The following is a 14,776-nucleotide window of genomic DNA, read 5'->3' as shown; positions in this document are numbered from 1 at the left end:
TTTACTATGGATATCAGATGATGACCCAGGCTGGGCACTGCCACACTCTTGCTTCATTCTGTCAGGTGCTGGGATTATAGATGTCTGTCGTGCTGGGTTTCAAAGTGTGTGTAAAGTGGGGAAAACTCACTTTGTAAATATGCTAACAGGTTTTAATCTCCTTTAATCGTCTTTTTCACTCGCTGCAATCACGTGCAGCACCGGACAGGCTCATTTTGCTTGGTGAGGTCACCCTCTCTTACACTAAAGGTCATTTTTCAAGCCTAGCTCTAGCCTTCCAATGTAGTTTTCTCTGTCACTGCTCTGACAAAAAAAAAGTACCTAACAAAAGTCTAAGTCCTCTCATCTTAAGAGCACTGTTCCTTTGAGAACTACAAGTGAAGCAGGATGTCCTCCTGTAACACTGTACATAAATAGAAGGACTTACAGTCCTTGAAACGGTTCATGGCTGTACATCCTTTAGTCAGTTCCAAGAGTCTCGGCTGACATTTGTATATAACACAACTTTGCCTCTGGACTCAGAAGGCATTGATCAAACCTAAAGGAACAAGTTGGAGTGAGGAGATACACCTGCTTGGCTCATGGTGTTATTTCTCTAAAAATTAAAATAATAATAATAAACAACCCTTTTTAAAAAGTTTTTTTTAATTTACCTTTATTTCACATTTATTGATGCTTTGCCTTCATGTGTGTCTGTGTCAGGATGTAGGATCCTCTGGAACTGGAGTTACAGACAGTCGTGAGCTGTCATGTGGGTGCTGGGAACTGAACCTTCATGTGTGTCTGTGTCAGGATGTAGGATCCTCTGGAACTGGAGTTACAGACAGTCGTGAGCTGTCATGTGGTTGCTGGGAACTGAACCTTCATGTGTGTCTGTGTCAGGATGTAGGATCCTCTGGAACTGGAGTTACAGACAGTCGTGAGCTGTCATGTGGTTGCTGGGAACTGAACCTGGGTCCTCTGGAAGAGCAGACAGTGCTCCCAAACACTGAGCCATCTCTCCAGTCCCCCCCCCTTTTGTTATTTTTTAAAGATAAATGGCCTCACTATGTAGCCATGGCTGGACTAGAACTCATAGAGATCTTCCTGCCTCTGCTTCTGGAGGCTGGGATTATAGGAGTGCATCAGCGCACTCGGCTCTTGTGTAATTTTAAAAATTTTACCTATAATTGTGTATGGAAACTAGACAACCTTGTGGAATCAGTTCTCACATTTCACCTTTTATATGGGCCCCAGGGATTGAACCTGGTCCTTAGGCTTACTACATTAGAGCTTTCACTAGCTGAACCATCTCTCCAGCCTATCGTTTGCGATTAAAAGAAAAAAAAGATTATTATGTTTTTTAAAAGTCATGTGTATTAACGGGACATGCGACATGGTGCTGTGATTAAGATTCCAGAGACCTGTGTTTGATTCCCAGCACCGACATAGCAGTTCACAATCTAAACTCCAGTCCCTGGGAATCAGATGCCCTCTTCTGGCCTCTTTGGCTCTGCACACATGTGGTACACATACAGGCGAAATATTCATACACATACAGATTTCTGTTTTAAGGTGGGCGGTGGTGGCCCACACCTTAAGGCCAACACTCTGGAGGCAGATGCAGGTGGATCTCTGTGAGTTCCAGGCCAGCCTGGTCTACAGAGTGAGTTCCAGCAGGACAGGCTCCAAAAGCTACACAGAGAAACCCTGTCTTAAAGAAGAAAAAAGAAAATCCACCATAAAGATTGTATTTTAAAAACATGTATGACTGACTATGTGGCTTGTGTACTTGAGTGCATCAGGTCTGGAGGGTAAAACCCATCATTTTTAGCCCTGCAATTACAGGCATTTATTTATAAATCTCCATGTGTATGTACACATTTGTCATGTTTTCTAAGAGGCGGGCTCATGGAGTCTAGGCTGCTCTCGAACTCGAGACCCTCTCCCCTCACTCTCCTGAGTTCAGGATAGCAATTAGCAATACCAAGGATGGCTTCCTTCTTCTCCTCTTTTTTTTTTTTTTTTTTTTTTTTTTTTGCTTTTCTAGACAGACGCTTTGGAGGCTGTCCTGTCACTCTCTCTGTAGAGCAGGCTGGCCTCGAACTCACAGAGATCCGCCTGCCTCTGCCTCCCGAGTGCCGGGATTAAAGGCGTGCACCACCACCGGCCGGCCGAGGCTCCGGGACGCCTTCTTCAGGACTCCACGCCCAAGGGCGCGGCATTACTTCTCAGCCGGTCTCGAAGCCCTGCGGAGGAGATAGGGAACGCGTTCCGGCAGGCGCAGCGCCCGCCCGCCCGCCAGGCCGGAAGTGACGCACCGGATGTTATAAAAGCCGCCAGCGCCGGGGTGGCGCTCAGAAGGCTGGCGGGCCGCTGGGATGGCAGATGAGGAGGAAGACCCCACCGTGAGTGAGCGCCTCTGTCGCAGCCTGTTTCCACGCGCCCTCGGGCTCACTAGTGGAAGCAGAGTCTGAACCTCGCGTTCCGTAGGGAATCCAGCCGAGCGTCGGGGGGCTCCGCAGTGTTTTCCTCCTCGGATTTGCCTCAGTCGGGGGGCAGGACGGGAAGGAAGAGAAGGAAGGCGGCTCCTTTTCATATGCCAGATATTTTGGAGACGCCTAGAGGGCTATGGGAGATCAAAACTAATAAATACCACGGGTCGGGCAGCCCCGCTGCTAACAGAACTAATGTCAGGAAGCTTCAAGTCCAAGCTCTGCTTTTTCTAACTTCAGACATGGGTTTTCTTGTCATGAGATGGGATCAGCCCCACTTAGGGAGTTTTTAGCCCCATACTGATAGGTTCTTAGTGAATGTTGGTTCCGATGACAATTGAGAGTTTTCAGGTCTCATACTGTAGCATTGCCTAACAGTATGACAACCTAATTGTCTGAAAACAAAACCCAGAACCTGAGGTCATAAGGACATTTGCACCCATAGGTGTAGGGCTGCTAGGGGCCATGATAGAAGCCTTCCTGTGTGACCTGAGAATTGGACTAGGTCTTAAGAACCCTTTGAGGCTAAGTTTTCATCATGTTGTGCTGTTCGATTTAGCTTCTCACTATTGAAAATGAGGAAGGGTCACTCACCGGGCATGGTGGTGCACACCTTTAAATCCAGCACTCAGGAGGCAGGGGCAAGTGGATATCTTAGTTCCAGGCAGACGGGTCCGCCTTGTCTCCCCCCCCCCCCAAAAAAAGAAAAGCCTAGAGAGATGACTTTAATGGTTAAAAGCTCATACTGTCACATCTGGCAACCCAGTCACCTATAGCTACAGCTGCAGTGGATTGGGCACCCTATTTGACCCCTGTGGTCATCAGCAAGCACATGGTCAATGTAGGCACACACAATACACATTAAAAAAAAAAGTGAAAATGAAAGGGTCTGGGGTGTAGTTCAGAGGTTAAGCATCTGTTTAGAATCTTGAGCTCCTAGATTCAACTCACAGCACACATAAGAGAGAACAGTGGACTATCAAATGCAGTACAGTCATTTGACATATCTTTATGTATTTTCAAATTTCTAGTTTGAGGAGGAAAATGAAGAAATTGGAGGAGGAGCAGAAGGTGGTCAAGGGAAAAGAAAGAGACTTTTCTCCAAAGAATGTAAGTTGTATTTTGCAGTGCTTTTATTATAGATGGTGAAAGCCTGAACATGTCCTTTTAAAGTAAGATTTATTATTCTGGATATGTTTGCCTATAGGGACAGTGTTCTTAGACTTGCTTATGAAGCAAGTTTTTTGTTGTTGTTTTGCTTGTTTTTTGTTTGTTTTAAGATAGTTTCTCTATAGTGCTGGCTATTCTGGTGCTCACTGTGTGGCCTGAGCTAGCCTGGTTTGGTGGCAGTCCTCCTGCCTTAGACTCTGAAGTACTGGCATTACAGGTGTGTACCCCTATGTTTAGCATAACTGTTTTCTGAATCATGTATGCTAATTCTTTGTAGGGCACATAAAATGATGGATGTGATCATGATTGCCTTTTTTTGGGGGGGTGGGGAAGTCAGGTTTTTATTTTCTTATTTCTTTTGCTTTTTTTTTTTTTGGTTTTTCGAGACAGGGTTTCTCTGTGGCTTTGGAGGCTGTCCTGGAACTCGCTTGGTAGTCCAGGCTGGTCTCGAACTTACAGAGATCCGCTTGCCTCTGCCTCCCGAGTGCTGGGATTAAAGGCGTGCACCACCAACGCCCGGCTTCTTTTGCTTTTTTGAGACAGGGTTTCTCTGTGTGGCTGTAAACACAGACTGACCTCAAACTCAGATCTGTCTGCCTCTGCCTCCTGAGTGCTGGGATTAAAGATGTGTGCCCCCACCACCCAGCCGAGGCAGTGTTTTATGTATCCCAGAATGCTCCAAACTTGGTATGTAGATGAGTATGGCTTTGAACTTCTGACGCTCCTGCTTTACTTCCCCAGTGCTAGACTTAGAGGCTTGTGTCATGATTCCCAGTTTATGCCTTGCTGAGGATTGAAACTAGGGCTTTGTGTATGTTAAATTAGCGCTCTGCTACTAACTGAGATACATCCTGAGCACCACCCTTTTTCTGTATGTGTTTGTTGCTGTTTTTCCCTTGTTTGTTTTGCTTTTAGAGGGTCTCGTGTATCCCGGCCTGCACTCATTACGTAGCCGGGGATGACCGTGATGTTGTGTTTCTCTTGTTCCCACCTTTCTTTTTTTTTTTTTTTTTTTTTGGTTTTTCGAGACAGGGTTTCTCTGTGGCTTTGGAGGCTGTCCTGGAACTTGCTTGGTAGTCCAGGCTGGTCTCGAACTCACAGAGATCCGCCTGCCTCTGCCTCCCGAGTGCTGGGATTAAAGGCGTGCGCCACCAACGCCCGGCCCCACCTTCCAATGATTAAGCTGAGGCTTTGGATTCAGGCAGTGAACGGGTCAGAAGTGTGCAGTACTCACAGTGGCATGGAGATTATAGTGTGCTGGCTTCTCTCATGCTCCTTCAGCAGACAAGTTAGGTCCTTTGGGGTAGCAGCCGGGTTAGCTAACTGTCTCTTCTTGTCCTGAACAGCGCCCAGAGAGTGTATTCTCTCATCTCCATGCCCAGGGTCCATGGAGTGAGCATTGAGAAGTACAGCAACATAGATTTATGAATGCCTGCAGTAGTATCTAAAAATTCTTGAAACTGCAAGATCTGCTTTTAACTGTCTAAATCTGTTTCCAGCCACACATGGTTGCACATACCTACAATCCCAGCTCTTGGGAGAGGTAGGGACAGGTGGATTTAGAGTTCAGGGTTATCCTCATCTAAATAGTGAGTTTGAAGCCTGCTTGTGCTATATGAGATCCTGTCTCAAAACAAGAACAAAATCCTTTTCAGTGTCTTTACTTTTTGTTTAAATCTGACCACTTCCTATTCTATCTCCCTGATGCTAACTACCTGATTTGTCCGTGGTTTTACTTTGTGTCATGTGGAGATAGGAAAAGGATCCTGACACCAAAGCACTCCAGAACTCTGTTGTTGAACCTTTGGTTCAGTTTCAACTGCTTTACCTTTGTGGTGACAAAATTTTGGAATCTTCACAGGCTTCTTTCATTGACTGAATAGAATCTTTGTGTCTCTGTATCTATTTTCTCTGTTTTTCTGACAGGCTCTTAGTGCAGTCCAGATTGGTTTTAAACTGCTGTTCCTCTTGCCTTCATGATTCTTTCTGTCTGCCATGTGGTTCGCAGTGATAGAACTTAGGTCCTCAGGCTTCGCAGCAGGTGCTCTTAACTGACTGAGCCCTCTCCCTGGGCCATTTTTTTTTGTTGTTTTTTTTTTTGTTTGTTTGTTGTTTTTTTGTTTTTCGAGACAGGGTTTCTCTGTATTGTTTTGGAGGCTGTCCTGGAACTAGCTCTGTAGACCAGGCGGGCCTCGAACTCACAGAGATCCGCCTGCCTCTGCCTCCCTAGTGCTGGGATTAAAGGCGTGTGCTATCAAAGCCCGATTCGCCATTTTTTTTAAAAGTTATATAATTTTTCCCTTCCCTTTCCTCCTTTCAAATCCTCCCATAGACCCCTTCTTGCTTTTTAAAATGTATGGCCTCATTTTTTGGTTGTGAGCCTAGCCTTTAACAGCTGAGCTATCTATCCCTCCAGCCCCATGGCCTTAGCTGTGCGTTTTCAGGGCTCACCATTAGTCTTGGATAACCAGTTGGTGTGCTCCTTTCTGTGAAGACTATTCCTCCCTTTCTCAGAATTCCTTAGTTGCCTGTAGTTCTTCAAAGAGAGTTGAGCCCCCCTCCCCCACTCCACATTAGCATGTCTGTTTTGTTTGCTTGTTTGTTTTTGAAAAGGGTTTCTTATAGCCTAGACTGGCCTTGTAACTTCTGATCCTCCTGCCTCCACTTCCCAAGGCCTAGATTACAGGAATGCGCCACAATGAGCAGTTTTATTCAGTGCTGCGATCAAACTCAGGGCTTTGAGCATGCAAGGCAGGAACCCTCCTGATTGAGCCATATCCCCAGTTCTAAAGTTTTCTTTTTAGTATAACAGTTTCAAGTCATCCACTGTCCTTTGTCTATGTCTATACCGACCATTTGACCAAATACAGTCGATTTCTAAATATGTACATCTTATATAATGTAAGTTTTCTGTTCCTAATGAAATAGGTGAATTATACCCATCAAAGTGTTTGTTAAGTGTCTTCTTCAAATGTTTAAGGAAAAAACAGCTTACGGTGGGAAATTGTAACAAATGTCACTTTAGCTAATGATCAAAGTTAACATCATCAGTGGTTTATTGACATGTACCCCTGATGTGAGATCCTTTTTTTTTTTTAAGATTTATTTATTTATTATGTATACAGTGTTTTGTCTGCATGTCTGCCTGCAGGCCAGAAAAGGACACCAGATCTCATTATAGATGGTTGTGAGCCACCATGTGGTTGCTGGGAATTGAACTCAGGACCCCAGGAAGAACAGTCAGTGCTCTTAACCTCTGAGCCATCTCTCTAGCCCTGTGAGATCCTTTCTAATGTGTAAAAGCATTCCAACCTCAGTATAATCATGAGAAAACAATGGATGGAATATTCTGCAAGATCTGACTAGGGAGCCAGGCATTGGTGGCGCACGCCTTTAATCCCAGCACTAGGGAGGCAGAGGCAGGCGGATCTCTGTGAGTTTGAGACCAGCCTGGTCTACAAGAGCCAGTTCCAGTTCCAGGACAAGCTCCAAAACAATACAGAGAAACCCTGTGGGGGGGGGCAAGTTTTAAAAATAGAATTCAAGGACTGGAGAGATGGCTTAGCGGTTAAGAGCACTGACTGTTCTTCCAGAGGTCCTGAGTTCAATTCCTGGCAACTACACAGTGGCTTACAACCACCTTGAATGAGATCTGGTGCCCTCCACTGGCATGCAGGTAGAAGACTATATATACAATAAATAAATAAAATGTTAAAAAATAAATAGGCCGGGCGTTGGTGGCGCACACCTTTAATCCCAGCACTTGGGAGGCAGAGGCAGGCGGATCTCTGTGAGTTCGAGACCAGCCTGGACTACCAAGGGAGATCCAGGACAGCCTCCAAAGCCACAGAGCTACATAATGATACTCTGTCTTATTTTACTTTCTTTTATTTTATTTATTTTTTATTTTTATCTTTTTGAGACAAGATTTCTCTGTGTAACAGCTCTGTCCTGGAACTCACTTTATAGACCAGGCTGGCCTCGAACTTGCAGAAATCCTCCTCCTCTGCCTCTCAAATGCTGGGTTTAAAGGCGTGTGCCACCATACCCACTTGCTGTCTTTTTTAAGTTTTTATTTATTATCATCATCATCATCATTATTACTTTGTTCATTTATATATGTATGAGTGTGCATGTCCCATGATGCATTAGGAGAGCAGTAGACAACTTTGTGAAGTTGATCCTCTCCTTCCACCTTTACATGAGTTGAAGGGCTTGAACTTAGGCAGTCAGGATTACACAGCAAGCATCTTTATCCACAGAGGCGTCTTTCTAGCCCTTCAACTTTCCCTTAAAAAAAAAGACTTGCATACAGTAAATTGTGCATGTCCTAAGATTACAGTAATATGTATACTGTTGGTCACTACTGAGGTCAACATTAAGTAACCCTGGCACTTAGGAAGTAGAAGCAGGATTGAGTTCTGAGCCAGGCTGACCTACATAGTTGAGCTCCTGTGACAGACAAAAGAAAACAGAAGGCTATGGTTGGTGTACAGGCACAGGAGAAACAACCCATTTCCATCCAAAGGCAGAAGACTTCCAGCTTTGGCCGCATTGCATGCCCCTTTTGTTTTTGTTTTTTGTTTGTTTTGTTTTGTTTTTCGAGACAGGGTTTCTCTGTGGCTTTGGAGGCTGTCCTGGAACTAGCTCTTGTCTCAAGAGCTAGTCTCAAACTCACAGAATCTGCCTGCCTCTGCCTTCCAAGTGCTGGAATTGAAGGCATGCGCCACCACTGTCCGGCCTTACATACTTTATTTATGTATTTTATGTATGTATGTATGTCTGTACACCAGAAGAGGGCATCGGATCATGAGCTGCCGTGTGGGTGCTAGGAATTGAACTCAGGACCTCTGGAAGAGCAGCCAATGCTCTTAACTGCTGAGCCATCTCTCCAGCCCCACATACCCTTTGAAAACTTGACAAAAATTACAGTTCTTTCCAGAGAATGTATATGTACAGATGTGTGATGCCTGTCTGTGAAGTAACTGGAATATGCCGACCATAGGTTGAGCATCCTTATGAGTCCTGTCTGCTCTGAACTACAAAGAAGAGCATTACTGCTGTGGTTCAGATCAGCTGGGGTCACACTTAAGGTTCACCATTTAACTAGCTGTGTGACCTTAGGGTGGGTCACTTCACTTATTGCCTTAGTGTCCCTACCAACAGTGTCTAAATTAGAGGCCTGTGTGGGAATTGAATGAATTATATGAAAAGCCTCTAAAAGGTATGCGGCCTATTGGATAACTAAATAAGTTTTTAGCTTTTTGCAGTTATTTTTATTACTCTGAATTAGACTTTCCTTCTCTTTTGTATATTCTGCTCTTCCAGATAAAGCCTAAAAGGGTTTCAGCCTGTTTCTTTTGTCTTGTTTGACTTTTTTGAGATTGGATTTCTCTGTGAAGCCCTGGTTGTCTTAGAGTTCACGCTGTAGATCAGGCTGGCCTCTAACTCAGAGATCCTCCTGCCTCTGCCTCCTGAATGTTAGGATTAAAGGCGTGCATCATCACAACTGGCTTTAGCCTGTTTCTTTTTTCTTTTCTTTCTTTTTCTTTTTTCTTTTTTTCTTTTTTTTTTTTTTTGGAGGATGTCCTTGAATTCGCTCTGTAGACCAGGCTGGCCTTGAACTCACAGAGATCTGCCTGCCTCTGCCTCCAAGTGCTACCAACTCCTGTCTTAGCCTGTTTCTTATGAGAAGGTAATTGGAGCACTCTCTATCCTGCCCTTTCCCCTGTGGTGGTGTTGGAGACCCTCTGCCTTCTCCTTTCCAATGCCCCACTACCTCCCATACTTCCACATCACTTGCAGGAAGGGCTGATCTTTCAGGCCAGGTGTGGTAGTGTGCGGCTTCTATCCCAGCACTCGGAGGCAGATGCAGGTAAATTTCTGTGAGTCTGAGGCCAGCATGGTGTATAAAGTGAGTTCTAGGACAGCTAGAACATAAGAATAAAAGAAAAGAAAGAAAGGCTAAGCTATCCCTAGCCTTGTCCTTACTACATTTAAAGGTGTTTTGAGGGACTAGTGAATGGGTAGTACGTAAATAATATTAGGGTTTAGTAGCTTGGGAAGGAGGAAGGTTTATGGAGGCTGGTCATAGGACTGCTGAGACCTTTTATGCCAAAGTCCAGTTGGAGACAGTTGTAATATTTTGTTTGAGACATGGTCTTTTTTTTTTTTTGGTTTTTACGAGACAGGGTTTCTCTGTATTGTTTTGGAGGCTGTCGGTCCAGCCTGGCCTCGAACTCACAGAGATCCACCTGCCTCTGCCTCCCGAGTGCTGGGATTAAAGGCGTGGGCCACGACTGCCTGGCGAGACATGGTCTTACTGTGCGAGCATCCTGGGCCTGAACTCAGATTCTCTTGTCTCGATTCCTGACTGCTGGGTTTAAAAAGCCATGTACTACCATGCCCAGCCATAATGTTTTTGAGCCATTGTTTATAAATTGGTTTAATCCTGCTGATATGGAAAAGATAATGGTGAAATTTGTCAGTCTCTGAATAAACTAAAGCTCTTGTTCTTTCACAGTGCGATGTATGATGTATGGGTTTGGGGATGACCAGAATCCTTACACTGAATCAGTGGATATTCTTGAAGACCTTGTCATAGAGTTCATTACTGAAATGGTAAGACAGTTATGTATTAATTCTTTTGTTTTATTTTTGTAACTGTTTTAGTTCAAGATTTGAAATTCTAAGCTTGAAATAACACTAAAACTTTTGAAATAAGCCATTTGAGTACCTGCTTTGTGCAAGTTCCTGGCTTCTATTAACATTAATCTAAGTTGCCATTAATAATGGAGATTACATAAATGTATTCCAGACTTCTGAGTTTTATTTGTTTTTGTTTTTTTTTATTGTGTGTGTGTGTGTTTGCCTACAAGTATATCTCTGTACTGTGTGTGTGCCTGGTATTCTCAGAGACCAGAAGAGGGCGTTGGGTCCCCTGAAACTGAAGATAGATGGTTGTGAGCTGCTTTGTGGGTGCTAGTAATTGAACTCCAGTCCTCTGGAAGAACAGCACTGAGCAGTTTCTCCAACTTCAGAGTTTTATTTGTTAAAACAATATCCTTGAATAAAATGAAAAAGTATTGCTCATAATCTCATACAGCCTAAGTTCTTTTCCTTCCAGTTTTATTTAAAGGTATGTACAGTTTATGTCATACCTTTGGGTTTTGTTTTTTTAAATCTTTTGGAATCCTCTCCAAAGATAAACAAAATCAAAAGTTAAACTTAAGTTACATAATGTTTACCATAGTAGTGATCATTATAACATTCATTTTACTCTTAAATGTTTTACAATATGCGTTTTAATCTTATTTTAGTAGCTGTATAAATTCATCTGAATTTTATTTCCCCCTTGAGACAGGGTCTTATGCATTTCAGGCTGGCTTCACTGTGTACCCAAAGACAACCTTGAAGTTTTGATTCTCCTGCCCCCACATCCTGAGTGTTGGGAATATAGGCTGTGCCATCAGGCCCATTTATTCACTGCTGGTGATCAAATCCAGGGCTTTATGCATGTTAGGAAAACTTGCAGACTGAGTTCAAACTCAATATTGATTATCACACTGATTATGATTAACCATAACCTTCTTGTATAAGTTATTTATTACAGGTGGTTTTGTTCTCTTGAATGCTTGGCAAATGCACTATCACCAAGCTACATCTTGAATGACCACTTTTATGGATTTCTTCCTATCCTTCCTTTGGGTATATTAGCAGGGATATGGTTACTGAGATTGTCTATATTTAGTTCTTATGAGTGTTCACCCTTTATTTTGGATTATTTCCTTACTACAGAATAAAAGTGAAGAAAATTACTCAGCAAAGGCAGAGGCTGAGCTTAGTGGAAGAACCAAGCCTTGTGTGCATAAGGGCCTGGGTTTAATACAGCACAGAAGGAAAGCATAGCAGTAGTAGTGGTAGATCATGCACTTAGTGTGTGTGTGAGGCCCTGGGTTCCGCCCCCAGCACCATATTAAATGACACAGTCTGGCATAGTGGATCATACCTGCAATCCCAGAATCCCAGAGGCAGACATGAGTATCACTATAAGTTAAAAAAATCCAACCTGGTCTATGTATTACAAGTTCTAGACCATCCAGAGATATATAATGAAACCATCTAAAAAAGTAAAATAAAATGAAAGAATGAAACCAAAAAAACCCCACAATAAACAAAAAACCAAACACTAGCAAAACAGCCATGTATGAGAGGGTGTAATCTCAGCATGCTAACATTCAGGAGGATGAGGCAGAAGGACCCCAGTTTCAAGACCAGCCTCGTCTACATAGCAAGACCTTGTCTCAGCAAACAAAAACAAAGCTGGGTAGTGTGGTACATGTGCTTGTAACCCAGAACTTGTTGCAGAGACCAGCCTGGGCTATAAGCAGTCACAAAAGATAAATAGTAATTGGACAAGTGGGCCTGAGTTCAGGGCAAGGCTGGGCTACATAGTGTATTCCAGGTTATATAGTGAGACCATGTCTCAGAAACAACAGTAACAAATGTTAGGGTTGTGTCTTCAGTATAGATTTTGGTATATAAGGTTTAAGCAGTCTTGACCAGTGTTACTATTTAGCCTCCATATACCTCCCTTCCTCCCAAGCTATTAAACTCTAATGTTATTGTTCACTAGCACCCCAGAACACCTTTAACAAGCCACCCCACCCCAACAAAACAAAAACTCTACCTATATCACAAAACAAAACAGGCGTATTTCCAAATTTGATAGATTTTGTTGTTTTGGGTATTTATTATTTATTGTTGAGGCAGGCTCTTACTATGTAGTCCTGTCTGGCCTGGAACTTGCTGTATTACCAGGAACTTGCTATACAAATGTTTATATAAACCAGGCTTGCCTTGAACTCACAGAGATCTGCCTGTCTCTGCCTCCTGAGTGCTGGGATTAAAGGTGTGTATCAACTCACTGGTCCAGTTCACTTTGGTTGTTTTAATGTCCTTAATGAAAAAAATACTGCTAACTATGCAATGGAAAAGGAACAAGATGAATGCGTAACTGTAATTAGATGAGAAAATCTTCAACCTCACCAGTTGTTTAATAGCAACTTAAAACACAAAAATATTTGACTTTTAAAAATGAATGCATTTCCTTGTCATAGACTCACAAGGCAATGTCGATTGGAAGACAGGGTCGAGTGCAAGTTGAAGATATTGTCTTCCTGATTCGAAAGGACCCAAGGAAGTTTGCTAGAGTTAAAGACTTACTTACTATGAACGAAGAATTGAAACGGGCTAGAAAAGCCTTTGACGAAGCCAACTATGGATCTTGACACAGTTTGTAATATCTGAATTTTTGATATTTTGTTTGGAAACCATACATTATAACTTGTCTACAGTATATCATGATAGCTCGGTATGCAGTGAAAGAGGTCTTCAAGTTTAGCTGTATAACTTGTCTACAGTATATCATGATAGCAATGAAAGAGGTCTTCAAGTTTAGCTGTATAACTTGAGCCTTTCATTGCTTATGTTTGACTGTATTTAATTCTTTGCTGGGCTTTAATGACTACCAACTGTGTAGTTCCATCTGAAAAAGGTAAGGTAGTATTTAGGTAGACTTGTGTGGTCCAAGCTATATACCATGGCTACATAGTATGCAATCTAAATATGCTTTTGACTTTATGAAACTTGATGCTTGTGCTTTATGTATTTCAAGTTTTTGTGACAGTGGCAGGAGAAGTTATTAAAGAGAAAGAACTGGTTTGTGTTTCTTTTAAGGAACTAAGTTCTTGTAAGAATCTTTGTCTTAATAGATCATTTATTTTAATATTTTCTAAAGAATACTTTTTTTTTTAAAGAAACTACTATTCGTTAGTGTTAGTGGACCTCATCTTCCTTGGTAACAATAAAGTTTCTAAAGATAAATGCTTTCAGTAGTAGGGATGGCAAAGCTTGTAAACCTGATATCAGGACAGGTATTTTGGGTGGTGTTATAGTGGCATAAATGTAAGTACTTTCATTGTGAAAATGTGTAGTTGACTAAACCTTTGTGTGGCTGTGTAAAGCATTTTCATAGTTAAGGATATGCAGGGTTTGTGTGTATTTAGCTTATTGCATTAAATTATTGTTCTATTTGGCTTATAATAAGGATTAAAATTGCACTTAAAGAGATTACTGAATGTTATTCTGTGAAACTTACTGGTGCTTCTTAATATCTCTAAATCAGTAGTTGGAGAAATACCACCTATTTAATCTGCTGATACAAGGAATAAAGGATGAAAATTTTAACACACTAATACTTGAGTTTGTGAATTATTTATTATTTATATTAATTTTTATTTTGAAACAGAGTTTCTTTCTGTAGTCTGTCTTCAAACTTGCTTTGTAGACCAGGCTAGCCTCAAACTCAACAAAAATCTGTCAGCCTCTGCTTCATGAGTGCTGGGATTAAAGGCGTGTGCCACCACATGTGGCTGAGTTTATGATTTATACCCTCCTATGATAGCCCTAGCTGTTTTATCTTGTTATATCAGAAATCCTTTTTCTATCTTATTTTTATATTACACCTCAGTTGATGATGAGATAGCTGGACTAAAAGAAAAAAAAAAAAGCCGGTCGTTGGTGACCCACGCCTTTAATCCCAGTACTTGGGAGGCAGAGGCAGGTGGATCTCTGTGAGTTCGAGGCCAGCCTAGTCTACAGAGTGAGTTCCAGGACATCCTCCAAAACAATACAGAAAAACCCTGTCTTGAAAAACCAAAAAAAGAAAAAAGAAAAAAAAAGAAAAAAAAAAAAAAAAGAAGGGGTTGAAGGGATATTTCAGAGGTTAAGAAACCATAGGGACTCAGACTCATTTTCATGTCCCAGCACTCATGGTGGCTCACAACCATCTAACTCTAGCTCCAGAGGATCCAGTGCTCTCTTCTGGCTTTCCCAGGTACCAGGCAAGCAAGTGGTATACAAACATGTATACAGGCAGAATACTCATATACATAAACCAAAATTTGCTAAAAGCAATTGAAGAGTGAAGAGATATTTCAGTTCTCATTCAGTTAAAAAAATGACAGTTGAGGGAGGGCTGACAAGATGACACAGTGAGTAAACAGACTTGTTACCAATCCTGACAACCTGAGTTTCTTTCATCCCTAGGAATCCCCTGCCCCATGGTGGAA

The 14,776-nt window shown here is 42.3% G+C and overlaps 1 protein-coding gene across 1 annotated transcript; it reads left to right on the top strand.

Annotated features, from left to right (window-relative positions):
- Positions 1-2,292: 2,292 nt before the first annotated feature.
- On the top strand, positions 2,293-13,900 carry Taf13 (TATA-box binding protein associated factor 13). Its single transcript, XM_040752045.1, has 4 exons — positions 2,293-2,387; positions 3,506-3,584; positions 10,168-10,265; positions 12,764-13,900. Exons 1-4 carry the CDS (start codon positions 2,361-2,363, stop codon positions 12,932-12,934), a joined length of 375 nt encoding a protein of 124 aa, XP_040607979.1. The 5' UTR covers positions 2,293-2,360; the 3' UTR covers positions 12,935-13,900.
- The last annotated feature ends 876 nt before the right edge of the window (positions 13,901-14,776 follow it).

The sequence above is a fragment of the Mesocricetus auratus genome, unplaced genomic scaffold (genome assembly GCF_017639785.1).
Source record: "Mesocricetus auratus isolate SY011 unplaced genomic scaffold, BCM_Maur_2.0 Super-Scaffold_100009, whole genome shotgun sequence".
NCBI classification, from domain to species: Eukaryota; Metazoa; Chordata; class Mammalia; order Rodentia; family Cricetidae; genus Mesocricetus; species Mesocricetus auratus.
The sequence above is the reverse complement of the archived record's forward strand: the minus strand, read 5'-3'. Positions and strand labels throughout refer to the sequence as shown.

What these genes read in the sequence shown, in the direction of transcription:
- Taf13 (XM_040752045.1), top strand. Translation starts at nt 2,361, where the DNA reads ATGGCAGATGAGGAGGAAGACCCCACC. An exon ending in GAGACTTTTCTCCAAAGAAT is followed by an intron (nt 3,585 to 10,167) that starts GTAAGTTGTATT and finishes GTTCTTTCACAG; the next exon opens with TGCGATGTATGATGTATGGG. An exon ending in TAGAGTTCATTACTGAAATG is followed by an intron (nt 10,266 to 12,763) that starts GTAAGACAGTTA and finishes TCCTTGTCATAG; the next exon opens with ACTCACAAGGCAATGTCGAT.